This window comes from Canis lupus, chromosome 26 (assembly GCF_011100685.1).
Source record: "Canis lupus familiaris isolate Mischka breed German Shepherd chromosome 26, alternate assembly UU_Cfam_GSD_1.0, whole genome shotgun sequence".
NCBI lineage: Eukaryota > Metazoa > Chordata > Mammalia > Carnivora > Canidae > Canis > Canis lupus.
Genome location: NC_049247.1, coordinates 17199118 through 17213859, shown reverse-complemented (window position 1 = coordinate 17213859; position 14742 = coordinate 17199118). Strand labels below are relative to the sequence as shown.

General features: G+C 45.2%; 1 protein-coding gene across 1 annotated transcript; it reads left to right on the top strand.

Annotated features, from left to right (window-relative positions):
• The first annotated feature begins 172 nt into the window (after window positions 1–172).
• Window positions 173–13880, top strand: LOC477518 (oligoadenylate synthetase-like 2). The gene is given in 6 exon segments (NM_001048093.1): window positions 173–419; window positions 8012–8300; window positions 9194–9369; window positions 10086–10327; window positions 10982–11123; window positions 13265–13880. Coding segments are annotated over 6 exon segments (1560 nt in total). The 5' UTR covers window positions 173–221; the 3' UTR covers window positions 13778–13880.
• The last annotated feature ends 862 nt before the right edge of the window (window positions 13881–14742 follow it).

Sequence of the window (14742 nt, the reverse complement as noted above, 5' to 3'; positions counted from 1 at the left end):
ACTACCCCCGAGTCTAAACCCGGAAAGGAAATTACAGTTTCGGTTTCCAAATGACGGCAGCCGCAACGACTCCCTGAAAAAAGCAGATTTGAGGACCAAAGGCAGCATGAGGAGACCTAGAAAGTGCGCCCCGGCCCCCGGAGAAAGGCTAGTGTAGCCCCCTTAAAAGGCAGGGACAGAAGCCGAGAGAATTTACGCCGAGGGGCCGCGGGCAGGGGGAGATGGCGCTCGTGCAGAAGTTGTATGAAACCCCCGCAGAGCGGCTGCTTGCCTTCGTGGAGCGGAGCCTCCAGCCCGAGGGGGACTGGAAGGAGGAAGTGAAGGATGCCTGGCAGAGAATCGAGCGTTTCTTCCGGGACCAGTGCTTCCGTGATGAGCTGGTTCTAGACCAGGAAGTGAGGGTGCTGAAGGTGGTGAAGGTGAGCAGGGACGGGGTGGGGTGGGGTGGGGTGGGGTGGGGGTGCATCCCGGCCCTGTGGCCTAGAGACCTTGTGACCCCGGAGGAGAGGTCATTGCATCTCTGGATCCCCCTCCATCACCCAGACTCGGGGTTTTTTGGTTTATTTTTATTTTTTTTATTGGAGTTCGATTTGCCAGCATATAGCATAGCACCCAGTGCTCATCCCGCCAAGTGCCCCCATCAGTGCCCATCACCCGGTCGCCCCAACCGCCCACCTCCCCTTCCACTACCCCCTGTTCAGTTCCCAGAGTTCGGTGTGTCTCCTATTTTGTCACCCTCACTGATATTTTCCCTCCTTTTCTCCATTCCCTTTATTCCCTTTCACCAGTTTTTATATTCCCCAAATGAATAAGACCATATCGAGTTTGTCCTTTTCCGATGGACTTATTTCACTCAGCATAATACCCTCCAGGTCCATCCACGTGGAAGCAAATGGTGGGTATTTGTCGTCGCTCATGGCTGAGGAATATTCCATTGTAGCCGTGGACCACATCTTCTTTATCCATTCATCTCTCGATGGACCCCGAGGCTCCTTCCACAGTTTGGCTATGGTGGACGTTGCTGCCATAAACATCGGGGTGCAGGTGTCCCCGCATTTCACTGCATCCGTATCTTACCAAGACTCGTTTTAAGGAATAAATGAGATAAATTGTGGGAAGGTGCTTTTATTTTTTTCTCAAACATTTTTTTATTTATTTATGCAAGTTAATCTTTTTTATTTTATTTTATTTTAATTTATGATAGTCACCCACAGAGAGAGAGAGGCAGAGACCCAGGCAGAGGGGGTCTCTTTAATGCCTGGGTCTGCCTGGGTTACTTTTCTGCTTTTATTTTTTTTTTTTTAATTTTTATTTATTTATGATAGTCACACAGAGAGAGAGAGGCAGAGACACAGGCAGAGGGAGAAGCAGGCTCCATGCACCGGGAGCCCGACGCGGGACTCGATCCCGGGTCTCCAGGATCGCGCCCTGGGCCAAAGGCAGGCGCCAAACCGCTGCGCCACCCAGGGATCCCAAGTTAATCTTTAAAAAAAAAAAAAAATCTATGATTATTATTTTTTTAAGATTTTACTTATTTATTCATGAGAAACACACAGAGAGAGAGAGAGAGAGAGGCAGAGACACAGGCAGAGGGAGAAGCAGCCTCCACGCAGGGAGCCCAGGGAGCCCGACTCGGGACCCATCCCTGGTCTCCAGGATCAGTCCCGGGCCGCAGGCGGTGCTAAACCGCTGGGCCACCCAGGCTGCCCGGGAAGGTGCTTTTAAATTGTAAATTATCCTACCAATCCGAAGGAGGAGGATGATCAGGATGATGATAATTTGGGATCCAGCTGATTGCCAGGGTGGCAGATGGAATATTTATAACAAGCTTCTCCAAAATGTATGCTTTTGTTCCTTTTTTTAAGAAAACCGGTAAGGGCACCTGCGTATCTTATTTGGTTAAGCATGGGACGCTTTGTTTCCACTCAGGTCATGATCTCAGGGTCGGGAGGTGAAGAGATAGAGCCCTACTGGGGCTCCAGGCTCAGCTCCAAGTCCTCCATCTCTCTACCTCTCTGCCCCTCACTCCACTTGTGCTCTTTCTCATGCCTCTTGCTCTCACTCTAAAAAAATCTTTAAAAAAAGAAAACCTGGGCACCTGAGTGGCTCAGTCAGTTAGGCGTCCGCCTTGGGCTCAGGTCATGATCCCAGGGTCCTGGGATCAAGTCTGGCATCAGACTCCACGCTCAGTGGGAAGCCTGTTTCTCCCTCTCCTGCTCCCCCTGCTTGTGCTCCCTCTCTGTCAGGTAATTAAAATATTTTTTAAAAGAAAAAAGAAAACTGGGACACTTGGGTGGCCCAGCAATTGGGCATTTGCCTTCATCTCAGGGTGTGATCCTTCAGTCCCAGGATCGAGTTCTGCACTGGGCTCCCTGCATGGAGCCTGCTTCTCCCTCTGCCTGTGTCTCTGCCTTTTTCTCTGTGTCTCTTATGAATAAGTAAGTAAAATCTTTAAAGAAGAAAAAAAAGAAAGAAAGAAAGAAAGAAAGAAAGAAAGAGAAAGAAAAGAAAAAAGAAAACCTGCACTCTCATAGTCATAATCTATATTTTTCTTCTAAAATGGCACTATATTTAGTTGTATTAGAATGTACCTAGCAATTATGAGTACTTCATGGGTTAATGGATTTTTAGGGGCTGCCCATGTAATTCAACACTCACTTATAGCCTTAGAACTAGGACAGCTAAGGCAAAACCACACTAGCGACCTGTTTTACACCTTAGCACCATCCTGTCTAGCAGTCTCTGCGGGGATTTTTCCTGGAAAGTACTACATTGTAACTCAACTTTTAACATATCACCCTAAATCAGGTGTCTTGATCATCATCGGTCTAGGTTTTGCCAATTTTTGCTAGATGAAAGATATCTGTTAACCTAAAAAAAAAAAAAAAAAAAACAGCCAGTTATTTTACCAGCAAAATGAGTTTAATAGGAATAACAAAGAATGGTAACTCAGCACAGGCCAGCTATGGCAAGACCATAGGGAAGTCCAATACACAAAAGAGGAATTTAGGAAGAAGGAAGAGGAAGTTGGAGAGGTTATTTTGAAGGGAAGCCTATTCAGAGTGATGAGACTTTCTCATTGGCTGAATTGCTGGGGTAGTCAATTTCTTATAGAAAATGCAATGTACATCTTTTCATGTTAGGGCCTGTATTTTTTTTTTAAGATTTTATTTATTCATGAGAGACACAGAGAGAGAAGCAGAGACATAGGCAGAGGGAGAAACGGGCTCCACATGGGGAGCCCAATGTGGGACTTCCATCCTGGGACCCCTGGATCATGACCTGAGCCAAAGGCAGATGCTCAACCACTGAGCCACCCAGGCACCCTGGAGCCTATAATTGATGTTTCTTTCCTATTTATAGTTCTGTTGGGGAGTCTGTAATTGATGGTTCCTATATTTGGCATTCAGTTCCACTACTCTTCCTGAGGGCCTCGCCCTCTGGCCTCAGACTCTGTTTTGTGAGGCTTCCCTTAATTTTCATACATCTAATTATTAAGTAAATAAAGCCTAATGGAGGGGGGTGGTATTGTTAGGAACTAATTGGACATTTAGGTAGTCAGCGCCAGGGTACCCCACAAGAAAACAGGGAACCAGGACAGCTAATACAAAACCACACTAGCATCCTGTTTTACATCTTAGCACCACAGTAGCATCCCGTCTAGCAGTCTCTGCAGGAGTGACTTTTACAAAACATCCTGAAACAAAACAACCATAAACCATTGGTCGTTATCACAAGTTGAGACAGTTGGTGTCCAAATGTCCAAAAGACAATCAACACATGAACAATAACCCAATAGGTATACAGGTGCGTGATCAAAGCCCTGAGTGGCACACCTGAGTGGCCAATCCACAAAGGGCCCACACTCAGGATGCTCAAGATTGTTCTGCAAAAGAGCTTATAAAAATCTGTAGATTTGAATGCCAAAATGGCAACCTCTTGGGTCCCCTCCCTCTCCATGAGCTTTGCACTATTGTTCAATAAACTTTGCTTTGCTGCCCACCATTCTTTGTCTGGTCTACCTCTTCATTCTTCAAAATGGTGTGACCAAGAACCCCTGGCCTGAGGGGACACAAATCCTGTAACATTGTGGCTGCCAAAGAAAGGATATGCAGCTTTAAAGAATTGCAAAAGAAAAAAAAAGAATTGCAAGAGAATACCAAGCAAATTCCTTTTTGAGCGCAGAGCTCAACACAGGGCTCGATCCCATGACCCCGAGATCATGCTCTGAACCAAAATCAACAGTAGGTCACCCAACTGATTGAGCCACCCTGGCACCCCAAAGAATCTTTAAATAAAAGATTCAGGTGTCATCAGCAAAGCATGAGCTTCCAAATGGAATTTCAAGAAATACAAACTATTGTAGTTGCTTTAAAAGATACAAACTCTGTGCTTCTGGGCTCTGGCTTTTCCACATATCTGAACTTCCTGGAGTAATTGAAATGTATGCTACTATAGAGCTCCATGAGTATCTTTGCTTTCAGGACCTAAAACCATATAAGGAAGTCCCCATCAGACTCAGAAATGGGATGCATAGTCTCTAAAGGACGAGTTTGAAAGTGTTCAAGTGTTTTAACATATGTTCCAAATAAAGCTCTTCTATGGATTTGAAGATGCTGTGTTTCCATTGGAGACCTGCCATTTATGTTACTTCAAATACTCATGTCTTGAAGTTCCCATTCTCACCTTTATGGGTGTATGTCAAGTGGTGACTATTTGGAGAAGGGAAAAAAATCACTTTCCTTTTCCTCTTGTTCTTTCAATGATCTTTATTTCTAGAAGTTTAAATACTCCTACAATAACTATGTCCAACTATTATCAAAAATGCCTGGAGCCAGCACTGGATGTTATACTATGTGCTGGCGGATTGAATTTAAATTTTTAAAAAATGCCTAGAGCCAAATATTTATGGAGTTAAACACCCTATAAACATTGGTAAACCAGCAATAGCAAAAGGACACATATTTGTAACAAATGTTTCTGTTTCTATATGAAGTGGAAGGAAGAGGTTACATAATTCAACAGTTCTTTGTCTTTCTGGAACTGGTTGAGCACTAGATTTTCTTAATTGCATCTACTATTTCAGGTCTCATCTCTATTATGGTGAGGGTGCTATAATTTTCTTGAGTTTGATGTACTGACTTCATTGGATTTCCTACTATGAGTGGCCTGGAGAGTCTTCTAGGACCAGAAGTAACTTTTTCAAAGACGTCTCTTGCTGGGCCTGATCACTGCCACCCACTAACATCCATATTCTTCCTTTTTTTTCTGCTATTCTGTTTCATTGGGTGAAGGAAGCTGGTGCCAAATTAAGGTTACATAGGAATCTGAAGTCAAAAATCCCTCATGATTTTCAAAAACTAATGCTAGTAATTTCTGGTGCCAGCCAAGATGAAGTAAGGAGTACAAACTCTCTCACACACAAATTGCAGCTGAAACTCTGGACAGACACCAAAAAGCAAGAATCTGAGAACTCTGAAAAGTAAACAGTAAGCAGACAAATTGGGGACTGAAGTCAAAACTCGAGGGACAACCTATAAGAAAGGTGATTACAGTAGAGCAAACTAGTAATATGTGGAACAGCATGGATGTCGAAAGCACTGTACTAGGGGCGCCTGGGTGGCCCAGGTCAGTTTAGTTAACTGCCTTTTGATCTCAGCTCAGGTCCTGATCTCAGGGTTGTGAGTTCAAGCCTTATGTTGGGCTCCACTTAAAAAGGGGGGGAGGGGCTGTGCTAAATGAAAAGAGACAAGCCAGCTTCAAAAAGTCACATACATGGGGATCCCTTGGTGGCTCAGCAGTTTAGTGCCAGCCTTCGACCCAGGACGTGATCCTAGAGTCCCAGGATCGAGTCCCGCGTCGGGCTCCCCGCATGAAGCCTGCTTCTCCCTCTGCCTGTGTCTCTGCCTCTGTGTGTGTGTGTTTCTCATGAATAAATAAATAAAATCTTAAAAAAAAAAAAAACTCACATAGACTGTGATTGCATCTGTATCATTCTCAGGATGACAGGATTATGGAAATAGAAAAGAGATTAGTGGTTTCTAGGGTTTGGGGATGGTCCAGGGAGGGAAGTGGGTGTGGTTCTAAAGGAGTTAAAGGAGGAAGTAGAGTGGAATTGTCCTGTATCTTGATTTCAGTGGCGATTACAGGAATCTACACATGTGATGAAATGTCTTAGCACTACATGCAGTGTATCGGTGTTGATTTGCTGGCTATATTTACATAAGACATGACCATTGGGAGGAAACTGGGTGAAGAGCACAGCCGACCTCTCTAAACTATCTTTCTGCAAATCTATAATTATTTCCAAATAAAATCAACTTATTGTATGTGGGACAGAGAAGGGCCACCCCCCTTCTTTGCCTACTGAAGGAGCCCTCCAGGTCTCCTTCCTCAGAGGACATGTTCATTTCAGGTTGTTTAGACAAGGAGCAGAGACCACCCCTCAGAACTGCCGGGATTTAGAGGTTCAAGGTGCTATGGCAGGCATAGCAATAACCACTGAAATGTGGGTGGGAGTCTTTAAAAAAACACTCCCCAGGACATTGGTTGCCTTTGTTTTTTTCTTTTAAAGATTTTATGTATTTATTTGAGAGAAAGAGATTGAGAGCACAAGCAGGGGGAGAAAAAGGGGGAGAAGCAGGGTCCCCAGTGAGCAGAGAGCCCGATGTGGAACTCAATCCCAGGACCCCGGGGTCATGTCCTGAGCTGAAGGCAGATGCCCAACCGACTGAGCCACCCAGACACCCCCAGTGGTTGCCTTTCTACACTTCAATCTCTGCTTTTCTTGTTGAGATTTCTTTTGACCAAATACTAGGCACATGTGGTTTTCTGGTTCATTCTCTGCCAAGTGCATCAGCACTAAGTGGCAGAAAGGACCTGGCAAGAGGACAATGGCTTGCAAATGAATTAAGGGCAGGTAGGACTTTCCATCCTCTGTCCCACTCTGGTGGGGGAACCCCATCATCCAGGGAGGGATGGATTTGGATGCTTGTCCATAACATTCAGATTCCTTTTCCTGCTTATTTCTTATCCAAGAGGAAAGATTTATTTTTTTTTTTTTCAAGAGGAAAGATTTATGATGCACCTTTCAAGGCTACACCTGGGCCTCATTCTCTGAACATGCCTGCTGCCGATGCACTAGGGTTTCCAGCATCCCTGCATAAACACACATGCGCACACATGAAGTCTGAAAAATATATTTGTGCATACACACTAAATGTATGTACAAAATTTATATGTAAAAATATGCTTGCCAGAGCTGCCCGGTAGAACTTTCCTAGTGATGGAAATGTTCTATACATGCTCTTCCCATCACTCTCTGTGGGTGGCTGTTGAGCAGTTGAAGTGAGTCTAGTATGGCTGAAAAACTGAATTTTTATTTTTTTATTTTTTATATAAAGGGTTTTTTAAGTATTTATTTATTCATGAGAGACAGAATAGAGAGAGAGAGAGAGAGAGAGGCAGAGACACAGGCAGAGGGAGAAGCAGGCTCTATGCAGGGAGCCTGATGTGGGACTCAATCCCAGGTCTCCAAAATCAGGGCCTGGGTTCAAGGTGGCGCTAAACTGCTGAGCCACCTGGGCTGCCCAAAACTGAATTTTTATTTTTATTTTTATTTATTTATTTTTTCAAAACTGAATTTTTAAATTTCATTCCACTTAAATGGAAATAGCCACATGTGGCTCTTGGCTACCATATTGGATACCATGTGTTTAGGCATCAAGCATCTCTGGGATGATCTATAAGAAGCTGATAACTATTGGTGCCTGAGGTGCCCGTGGTACTTTACATTTCATTTATATCCTTTGAATAGTTTATTATGTACTTAATTTTTCTAACTCAACTAAAAGATGTGGTCAGCAAAGTCCCCACCAGTAGGGAGGAGGAGACCAAAGGCTCCTTTTGGCACCCGTATAAACAGCCTAACATGGTTGCTGCTGGCTTCACCCCGACCTCAAAGCTCCAGGCCCTGAGGGAGGTGGAGCTTCAACATCAATGTCCTCCACAGGGTGGCTCTTCTGGGAAGGGGACAACGTTGAACTACAGCTCTGATGTGGACTTGGTTTTATTCCTGAGCTGCTTCTCTAGCTTCCAAGACCAAGCAGCACACCGCAGATCAATCATCAGCTTCATCAAGAAAAGGCTGATTCAGCATAGCAAGAACCTGGCCTACAGCATCACCATCGTCCCTCAGAAAGAGACAACCAGGGTCCCCCGCTCCCTGTCCTTCCAGGTCCAAGCCAGAAAGACCAGTGAAGTCATTGGAGTGGATGTGCTCCCAGCTTATGATGCTCTGGGTAAAGACAATGATGGTTTGAGGCCAGGGAAGCTAGTCAGGGACCCTTCACTGATCTGGCCTTGGGGAGGTTTAGAAAAGTAGAAACCAGGGGGGAGAAAGCAGAGTTTGCTTTTTTTCTAGGGGGCTGCAACTAGAGCTGTACCTGGGAGTTCAGTCCTTCCATAAATGCATGTGCTACCATATCCCATGTTGGGGAGAGAGTTCAGTCCTTCCATAAATGCATGTGCTACCATATCCCATGTTGGGGAGAGAGTTCAGTCCTTCCATAAATGCATGTGCTACCATATCCCATGTTGGGGAGAATCCACATCTGGATTCCCACCCAACCCAAGGAGGAGTCTCTTCTCTGACCCTCTGGGAAACACCAGGACAAGTGAGCACGTCGAGGTCTTTGGAGTTAGATGGCAATCATTTAAAAAACAGGACCCTTAATATTTTTAAATTTTGGCTTGATTTACTAACTGATCTTGGACAAGATCTAACACCTCCAAGATTCAATGTACCAACCTGTTAAGTGGGATAATATTAGGCTGAACCATAGGAAATTGACAATATTTGACCGTGTTTGATCCACAAACACTGGCACTCCCTGTGGTTCCTCTTAATTTTACCTACTTCATGGAGCTGTTCTAAGGATTCCATGAGCTTAGCCCAGTGTCTGACACATGGTAAGTCTTTGGCCACTGTGAATTATTTAAAATCTCTGTGACTTCTGAGGGCGTTCCCAAACCCTGTAAGCTTCCACTTGTTTTATGGTAAAGTGGGGAAAAGAATGCGGTAGAAAGGACTGTGTGAGATAATTTATGAACACTCTATACCTAGCAGTTTTTTTCCCCATATTCCTCTCCTCAAAGGATGGATTTTCTTGAACCAGGTCCTTTTCTCTCCCAGGACATTTTTCCTCCGACTTTAAACCATCACCAGAAATCTATGAAGATTTAATAACCAGTGGTGGCCCCCCAGGGGAGTTCTCGCCAAGCTTCACAGAGTTGCAGAGGCACTTTGTGAAAAGTTGCCCTGTTAAGCTGAAGAACCTCCTACGGATGGTGAAGCACTGGTATCTGCAGGTACAGGGCTGGGTGCAGGGGCAAGAGGGAGGGCGTGCACATACTAACATTTTTTTTTAAGAGAAAAAGATGGGGGCCCCCAGGTGGCTCAAACGATTAAATGTCTGCCTTTGGCTCGGGTCATGATCCTGGGACCCAGTCCCTTGTGGGGCTCCCTGCTAGGTGGGGGGTCTGCTTCTCCCACTGCCCCTCCCCCTCTCCCTGCTTGTGTGCTCTCTCCCTTGCTCTCTCTCTCAAGTAAATAAATCTTTGAAAATAAAAGAAAACCCACATAGGTTGATGAGGCCCAGAAGGTCCATGAGAGGCTCCAATTTTCTCTTTCATTGAAATTTTGATGGCTGCAGGATGTAATCCATCCAGGACATAATCTATCTAGAGACCAGGCTGCTGGGCCCATTTCAAATTTCATGGATGTGGTATATAATCCAAATGTAAAGTAGAGTTGACAAAGTAGTTCTTTTCTTTACTATTTTTGTTTGTTTTTATGCAAGCTCTACACCTAACGTGGGGCTTGAACTCAAACCCTGAGATCAAGAGTCCCATGTTCTATCACCTGAGCCAGCCAGATGTTCCTGAAATTGACAAAGTATTACTGGGACCTGGAAATAGAGAGACATGTAAATTCTCAATTCCCAGGATAGCATCTCATATTCATTCTCTCTCTCTCCCTCCCTCCCTCCTTCTTTCCTTCTCTCCCTCTCTCCCCAACCTTGAAGTGCTTGAAACCTAAATATCGAAACGCAGCATTGCCCTCCAAATATGCATTTGAGCTATTGACTATCTACGCCTGGGAAATAGGTACAGACAAAAGCGACAACTTCAACCTGGATGAAGGGTTTAGAGCTGTGATGGAACTCCTCCTAGATTATGAAGACATCTGCATATATTGGACCAAGTACTATGATTTCCAAAATGAGACTGTCAGAATCCATATCAAACAACAGTTGAAAGAATGCAGGTGAGTGTGTTGGTTGCATTAATTTCGGCTGCCAGGAATGGAAAAACCCAACTCATACAGTTTTTAAATTAAGGATAATTTATTGGCTTTTGTAACTGAGAAGTCCAAGGATAAATGAAGCTTCAGGTATAGTGTGATACAAATGGTCACTATTTCATCAGGGTCCCATTCTGTGAAATCAATCAGCCTGTCCCTCCCCTGGGTTTTGCCTTTGAATTCAGGCTAACATAACGACATCAGTTCCAGTCTTGTCATCTGGACTCCTCCTTTGCACTCCAAAGGAGGGAAAGCACCTTTGCCCTAGAATTCTTTTTTCTTCTTTTTAAGATTTTATTTATTCATGAGAGACTGTGAGAGAGGCAGAGATACAGGCAGAGGGAGAAGCAGTCTCCCTATAGGGAGCCCACAATATGGGACTCGATCCTAGGACCTGGGATCAGGACCTGAGCCAAAGACGCTCCACCACTGAGTCACTCAGGCACCCCTGCCCTAGCATTCTAAGCAGAATCCATGAGATTCACTCTGATTGGGCCAACTTAGCTTACACTTCTAATCATGAACCAAGAGCTTTAGCTGCAGGAAGTCCCACAGACTTGAGTTACAGAGGCCAGAGTCCTAAGTGTGATGGAGATCCACTCCTTTTCTTCCTCCCAGACCAGTTATCTTGGACCCAGCCGATCCTACCAACAACCTGGGAAGTGAAAAGAGATGGGATCTGGTGGCCAAAGAGGCTGCTCGCTGCCTAAGACAGGCCTGCTGCAGGACCGAAGACCCCAGCCAGGGCTGGCACGTACAGGTACCATCACCCCCACCCCTCAGTCATGACTCAGTGATGACCTCCCTTCAGCCCCTCCCCCCATGAATCCCCTCAACTTCTACCATAGTGCCTCTAAGACCTCAGGACAGGTCACCCCCCCCCTCCGCCCATGGAGATGTCCCAGCCAACCAGCTGTGCAAGTTTTCCCCTTCTGCTCCAAGTCCCTGGGCCTCAGTTCTTTCATCTGTGAAATGGGCAGCTGGTTTCTGCCCTACTCTGTAGCCATTTGAGAGATAACCAAAAGAATTTATCACATACATACATACCCCTGTGGGGTAACATATTCCCTATTATGGGTTGTTGAAAGCTCAACTTCTTGCTGTCAAAAAAAGAGATTTAAGGGGTGCCAAGCTGGCTCAATCAAAGAGCATGTGACTCTTGCTCTCAGTGTTGTGTTCAAGCTCAATGTTGGGTGTAGAGATTACTATGAAATAAATAAACTTATTTAAAAAGAGAGAGAGATTTGGGGCACCTGGTTTGGGCATCTTCTGCCTTTGGCTCTGGTCATGATCTCAGGATCCTGCTCAGTGGGGATCTGCTTCTCCCTCTGCCCTTCTCCCCTGGTTGTGTGCATTCTCTATCTCTCTCTCTCTCCCCCCCTCTCTCTCTCTTTCTCTCTCTCAAATAAATAAATAAAATCTTTATTTAAAAAAAAGAGAGAGGAATGCCTGGGTGGCTCAGTGGTTGAGCGCTCATCTGCCTTCGGCCTAGAGCATCATCATCCCAAGGTCCTGGGATTGAGTTAAGCAACCACTCCCTGCAGGGAGCTTGCTTCTCCCTCTGCCTGTGTCTCTGCCTCTCTTTGTGTGTCTCTCATGAATAAACAATAAAACCTTAAAAGAGAGAGAGAGAGAGATTTAATGATGTATCCAGAAGCAATCGGGAAGGAGCATAGGATTCCACTGCAGACAGCAATGCCAGTCCCGCAGCTACCTTGTGCATGGCTTTTCCCACACTGTCACAGCAGTCCTGGGTCTGAACACCACATAGGAATCCAGGGTTCAGAGACCAGGACATTGCTATCAGCTCAAATCGTTGCCAGTCCCACATTTCATAGCCTGCAGGGAAATTCTGAAGCTGGCTTCAAGGCAAATCAAAGGCAAATCTGTAGCAGCTCCCACATGGTGGATGAGAAGGACCCACCACCCAGCCCAGGCCCATTGGCTGTCATGTCCAACAGACTGGGAGCTCCACTCCCCCCAATCCCACCTCTTTCCCCACTCCGCCCCACTGTGAGGCAAGATTCATGAACAGTCTTCCAACTCTTGCTAAGAACCCTCACCATAATCTTTTAAATATTATTGTTTTGTGAAAAAAGTAGCACACATTTTTAGCAAAGAAAATATCAAACCTTCAAAAAGAACACACAAAGTCAGTTTCTGGGATGCCTGGGTGGCTCAATCAGTTAAATGTCTGCCTTCGGCTCTGGTCATGATCCCAGGGTCCTGGAATGGAGCCCCACATCAGGCTCCCTGCTCAGCAGCAAGGCTGCTTCTCCCTCTTCCTCTACCTCTGTGATATCTCACACTCTCTCTCAAATAAATAAATAAAATCTTTTACAATAAATCAATGAAGTAAGCAAGTGAGTAAATAAGTTTCCCTCCCATCTCAAGCCTCTCCCCAACATCCACTGATCAATGTCTTGCGTCTCTTCCCATGGATAGATACGCCACCTGCACACTAGCACATTCTAACTGTAATCTTACTTTTTTTTTTTTTTTTGCCTTTTTACTTTTATTTACTTAAACTATTAGGTGATTTGGTTCCTCAATTATCAGAAAGACAATTCTGTATCCACACCTATAGACCTAAAAGGGTATGACCATATAACAGAAAGTCCAAACCAGGATATTTTTGAGTATGAAATGTTGTGATGCTGCTTATGCCAGAACAAGGGACACACACCTGGACTGCCCTAGACCAGTGGGAACATCAGGCCACCCTGGATTAATAGCTATATTTTGATCCAATGGAGGAAAGTAGGAAAATACCTTCTCTTTTATGACCATTGCCCCACTGAAAGAATTTTAGACTGCTCCAGACTTTGGATCTTACAATGAATATCCTTGACCATACATCCCAGTGCCTGACATCCTTATCTGCTTCTCCTTCCCTACTAGCCAGCAAGAAATGTCCAGGTGCTGGTGAAAAAGGCAGGAGAGGAGCCCCAGACATTCTCAGTGGACCCTCACAGTCCCATCTGGAAGATGAAAGCAGAGATCAAGAGGACGTTTGGCTTCTACGGGCAGCAGCGTCTCTCTTTCCAGGAGCCAGGAGGGGAACGGCAACTGCTCAGCAGCCAGCAGACACTTGCACATTATGGGATCTTCTCTAAAGTGAACATCCGGGTATTAGAGACCTTCCCTTCTGAGATCCAGGTCTTCGTGAAGGACTCTAGTGGCCAGAGCAAACCTTATGCCATCTACCCTGAGGACTCCATCCGTGACTTGAAAGAGAAGATTGAGGAAGCCGGAGGACCTTACGTGGAGGATCAGATACTAAAGTTCCAGAATCGGAGACTGTGGAATCACCGCAGCCTCTCAGACCTACAGATCAAAGACTGTGACACAATCACACTCATTAGGAGAAGCCACAGGTCCCCAGGACTACCCATGATCAGACTTTTTACATGATGTAGACTTCTATGGCGCTGTTCTCTCACCTACCCCTTTCTACCCAGACGACTGTGATTTTTGGAAGCATAAATATGAATCTATCCTTCCCTGCATGATGTCCTCCAATGGCTCCTATTACCTATAGAATAAAGTTCCAGTTCTTTTGCTGGGCATTCAAGGTCCTTGACAATTTTGCCCTTGCTTGCTTCTCAATCTCTCCTCTTCACAAAACACACCAGAGGTGCCCATACTCATGCAGCTCCAGAGTACTAAATGCCTGATCGTGACACAGTGACCGACTCAACCATCCCTTTCTCTTGTGCTTCTATCTTTCAAAACTCAAAGCTCTAAGTCATCATTCTCCAAGCATAAACCCCAGACCAGCAGAATCAGCATATCACCTGGGGACATCTTAGAAATGAAAATTCTCAGCAACTATCCCAGATTCACCTGAGTGAATCAGCAATCTGATTCACTGATCAGCAATCTTAACAAGCCTTCCAAGTAATTCTAGTGCATGCTCAAGTTTGAGAACCATTGCTAGAAGCCCCATATAGCCAACCGCATCACTTCCTGCTCCTACACCCGATTCGGACTTCTGTGAAAGCACTTGGGACCCTCATTGTGTTCCTTTGTTGGGTCATCAGTCTACCTGGTCTAATGAGACTTGACAAGTACCTTATTCCTGTGTCCCCATAGTCTAGAATGCTGCTTGCCTGGTGCATGTGTTCTGCACATGCTAGCTGAATAAATGAACCAACCAAAGAATGACTTTGAATTCTTCCCTATTGTCTTTGTGAGGGTCTCAGTCCAATGCCATTTTGGAGACCACACGGTTTGGGATACTCCCTGCTATGTCTCATTCTTTGAAATTGCCCACGTTCGCCGGGGTCCTCCTACCCAATAGCTTCATTCATGTGTCCAAACCTAAATGGACCGAGAGTGATCAGCTGACCTAGCATAGAATCCATCTCCTGGTTTTA